The sequence below is a fragment of the Cryptomeria japonica genome, unplaced genomic scaffold (genome assembly GCF_030272615.1).
Source record: "Cryptomeria japonica unplaced genomic scaffold, Sugi_1.0 HiC_scaffold_1460, whole genome shotgun sequence".
NCBI lineage: Eukaryota > Viridiplantae > Streptophyta > Pinopsida > Cupressales > Cupressaceae > Cryptomeria > Cryptomeria japonica.
This window is the reverse complement of record NW_026729887.1, coordinates 9,202-13,807: the sequence shown is the minus strand read 5'-3', so window position 1 is coordinate 13,807 and position 4,606 is coordinate 9,202. Positions and strand designations below refer to the sequence as shown.

The window sequence follows — 4,606 nt, the reverse complement described above, 5'->3', positions numbered from 1 at the left end:
TTATATTAAAAGATTTATGTCTACATTTATTTTGTTGATTTTAACTAGTTGTGGTTAACAAGTTTAATCACTTGTTAAGGAAGGAGCCTTGCCTGTAGTTGAGCTAATAAATAATCTTTATAAAGAAACATATATATAATGTGAATGCTCATTATCTGAAAAGAAAAAAGATTGTTAAACATTTCTTAAAAAATTATTAATGATATTATTCAAAAATTAAATTTAAATTTTTTCTTATTATAATAAATTAAAAAAATAATTTTTTTATTAATAAAATATTTTAAATAGGATATTTAAAAAGTAAAAATACATACCCCCCCAAAAAATTGTCAACGACAGGAGTAATGATTGTAATCCCGAAAAAGTTAACCTGGCCGGCAAAAAATATTAAAATTAATTACAATCATTCACATTCCTTTCACGCTGTGTTGGACAGACTTTGTTCCTTCCCTATAAATAAATTACATTCACATTCCACTATAAAAATGCAATTTCCCACAATCCTTGAAAGATGCCTATTTATCCCCTTTCGTTTGAACGAAAAAGGGGGTTATTCACTACATGAGGAATTGAAAGCTAAACAGAAGTTCCGTTTGTATTACTTGGCGCATACGCTAAACAGTATGCTTATCACATACAAAACAAGTCCGAAATTTTGTTGAATTACTACATAGCAAAATAAGCAATTGATCAATGGCAATTTTTAGACCATCATAGCAAAATAAGCCATTGATCACTACAGAGTAACAGTTCCTGGCCTACAATAAACCTTATTCATATGCATTTACAAAGGATGAGGGTTGTTTCCTAGCCTTATGCAAAGCAATACAAAGCAATCACCATACTAAGTCCGAAATTTTGTAGAACAAAACCTAATTCTTTCCTGGAGATCAATGGCTTTTTTTAGACCATCATAGCAAAATAAGCCATTGATCACTACAGTAACAGTTCCCGGCCTATAATAAACCGCCTCTATCAGGATGCAGAGGAAAAAGTTCCAAAGTTCTCTGCACTTCTTCTTCTTCTTCTCCCTGGACATAAGTGGACAAAGTTATAAGTTAGTAATGCAATGAGTTTCTTATCAAATAAGAAAAATTGTTAAAGGAATCCAGTTACTTACCTCTACATTAACCCTGTTTCCCAACTGGTTTGATTGTGCAGAGCAATCAGAATCTGAAAAACATATTTCTATATCAATAGAATGATTTGGGGAAAAAAATCTTACCAATAATAAATAGAGCTACAAAAGTAAATCTAAACAAACTTCATTAGGTATAAAATTTAAAGCTAGAGGATTCTTTAGACTGATTACCCAAGCCTGGGCCTAGCTTTTATTGAATTCATGGGCTGATAAAATAATTTGTGTATTCTATTCTATATTTCACATCGTCATTCAGTGATCTATCATTAGATAAATGAGAACTAACACACAGATTATTTACTTGCAAACCCCAATTCCAGATTCAAAAACAATACTTTTGACTACCAGACATGGATTATCTAAACCTTCAAACTTTATTAATAACTTGTATATAACTTCTGTAACAATATATAAAAGTATATCAGTAAGAAGATCACATACTTATGGCTTCTGATTGTTGTTTTCTGCGTTTCTCTCGAGTACCTTCATTGCGAAACCAATAATATACATTTTTGGCTTCCGCTTTCCCATAACGCTGTAGATGAGAGGTAATTTCATCTATATGGGCTTCACACGGTGGTTTTCTTGTTCCAGAAGCCCACACAGACTCTAATATCTGCTTTTGCTCCAAGCTTGGATTCCATTTCCTGCTTTCCACCACACTTGAATATTGAAGTAGCTCCCTTTGCCTTGTACTCTCCTCTACACTCAATGGAAGAATTACGCTGGGCACTACAGCAAAAAATGGAAGACCGTCATTGTAATGCTGTAAAAGGGGAAAAAAATACTCAAAATAAAGAATAATTTACTTACCTGCAGACTTTCCCCGATCCATTACGAGCTTTCCACTGGAACAACCCTGCAACAGAAAATTTATCTATGGGGTCCTAGATAACAAACCTTCACCTTCTAAGCCATTCAAACAAGTGAACCCTATATTATAGATGAAAAGGCGTTGGAGAAAATGGATATGGCCACATGAAATAAATAGGTAGACGGTCACATGGAACTTCTACGTGGATGATTAACCGACCCCAAAATGGATACCAAGAGTGGATACCATTGCATTAGGATTTAGGATGGTGTTGAGTGGAAGACTACATTGGAGACCAATGAAGGATTGTATAAGTGGTCGGTCATTCCTTTTGGACTCATTAATACATCAAGTTCATTCATATGCCTAATGAATGAAGTACTGATGGATTTTATACGTAAGCTTCTCATTTTTTATCTTTGTTGAGGGATTCAAAATTAATGATTTAGAGAAGGAGAGAGAAATTATGGAACGGCCTATACTGATGAACATTTGAGGGGTAAGATATTTTCATTGTTTAGCCAGATTTTACTACAAGTTAATTAGAAATTTTAGTACTATTTTCTCACCAATGAAAAAGATAGTGTGGGGAGACTTTGCACTTTTGTCTCTACAAATAATGTCGATTTTGAAGATCACAACTCCATACCTATTTCCTGCACATAGAAAAAAAGGGAAATAGGTTGGGAATAGGCGCTTGCCCAACTCAAACCTTGGTTTTAGAATTAACCATGAAATAGAGATAAAAGACAATTGAATTGTTGTAATTAAAGATTCTCCTTTTAAAGGAGATGCTGAATAATAACTAAATACCAAATGATATACCTCCTTGTGAAGTTTTGTATGTCTCCACACGGGATTAGGCTTTCATGAAGTTTTTAACAAAATAGGATGTGAATGTCCACTTCAACGCTTGAATCTTGACTTTGTTGCTGCTCGAAGGCTTGAAGAAAGACTGATTACTTGCTCAATTTCTTGAATGCCTGGATGAATACTTGATTTAATGTGTTTATAATGTATGCTTTCTTATCAAAATGAGAGAGGATATCCTCCTTTTATACTTGCTTGTCAAAAAACTTGCTAATTTCTGACATGAGTCAACATGGAGATAAGTTTCCCACTCAAATTTTAAAAGGCAAAAAGGGTTTTAAAAGGGGTCCAATTATGAAGGACCAAAGCGTGGCGGTTTGATCCTACCCCAAAATAGGGCTAGGACAAGGTGCCTAGTTGATGCAAAAATAAAAAATGCAGTCATACTTGAGTGATATGTGCAAAATTGGGTCCCAATCAGGCCTAGGGGTGCAAACGCTAAGGTAGGGACGTAAATGCAGTCAAAAGTATGTAATGGTGTAATTTTAAGATCCTACATTTAGCCCCCACTTTAGCAAGACTATGAAGTCAATCATACTCTCGATAAAGTACAATGCTTCCTATTGAAAAACTTTCACCAAGTCACTAAGAACGAAAGATACACAAAGCTCCCAATGGACTTTATGATCTTACAACTTCAATGACAAGATAAAAAGGACATCATGAGAGAAAAAGAAAGAGTGAACCATGACTACAAACTAGCAAGGTTATCTTAGTATGAGTCATGAAAATAAAAATACCAAAATTACAAAGAAAAAGACTAAGTTAACTAAGTAACTTAAGTATCAAGATATGCAAAAGAGAGGGATCATTGAGTGGAGTGTATGCTGTTGGAAATTCATAGTCATTGGATTCATATGTTGTCATTGATGGCAACAAGATTATATTGAAGGCATATATCGGCAGATACTGGCATTGGAGGCATACATCGGTAAGTACCGACATTGGAGTAATCAGGGTCATCACCGACACTAGCATCCATCACTTCAGTGAAGCCGACATCAGTCTAGGATCCGAAAGGTTTGATGTGTAAACTCATTTTCTAATTATTGTATAGAGAAGATATTGAATATCTTTTGTACTATAATCCAACATAAGGCATATTGTTTGTAGAGGGTATATAAGTTAGTCTGCTAGGTCATTTTGAGATCTGACAAGGTAGTAGAATAAAGTGATGCAAAGGATATGTATGTAGATCATTTGTATGTGAATGTAATATCATGTCATGATCAGTAGATGGTTTGTAAATCATTCTTGGAGAAAAGGAGATACCAGTACAGAGTAGAGCTATAACCGAGACTCTTTTTGGCATTAGAGATGCATTTTGTGAGTTCACCATTACTGTTTTATCTCAGCCGAAGCTTCTAGTCAGTGAGACTCTTTGTGTTGAGCAATGTTCCTTCTTGCATGTGCAGACCCCATTGCCATGTAATATCTTTCATATATCCAATGAATTGATATTGTGAGTCACAAATCCCACCGTGGTTTTTCCTCTTTAAGGTTTTCCACGCATTAAATTATGTGTGTTATGGTGTTCATTCATGTGGCTGGTTTATTTACTTCATGTTATATGTTTCCTCATTTAATGGTTTGTATGTGTATGTTATAAAAGGTTAAAATCTTATTTTACCGACAGAACACTGATTCACCCCCCCTCTCAGTGTTCTTCGATTCATTGTATTCTAGCAATTGGTATCAGAGCTTGGTACCTCGAAGGAATTTTAACAACTTGAGGAAGATCCTAAAACCAGAATTATTGATCATGGCTATGGAGAAGCAAC

At 34.5% G+C, this 4,606-nt stretch overlaps 1 protein-coding gene across 1 annotated transcript; it reads right to left on the bottom strand.

Moving 5' to 3' along the window:
* Nucleotides 1-463: 463 nt before the first annotated feature.
* LOC131873308 (WUSCHEL-related homeobox 1-like) lies at nucleotides 464-1,976 on the bottom strand. The gene is made up of 5 exons (XM_059216290.1): nucleotides 1,955-1,976; nucleotides 1,583-1,873; nucleotides 1,121-1,173; nucleotides 968-1,031; nucleotides 464-872 (listed from the first exon to the last, which is right to left on the bottom strand). The coding sequence occupies exons 1-5, from the start codon at nucleotides 1,974-1,976 to the stop codon at nucleotides 814-816; spliced, it is 489 nt and encodes a 162-aa protein (XP_059072273.1). The 3' UTR covers nucleotides 464-813.
* Nucleotides 1,977-4,606: the final 2,630 nt, after the last annotated feature.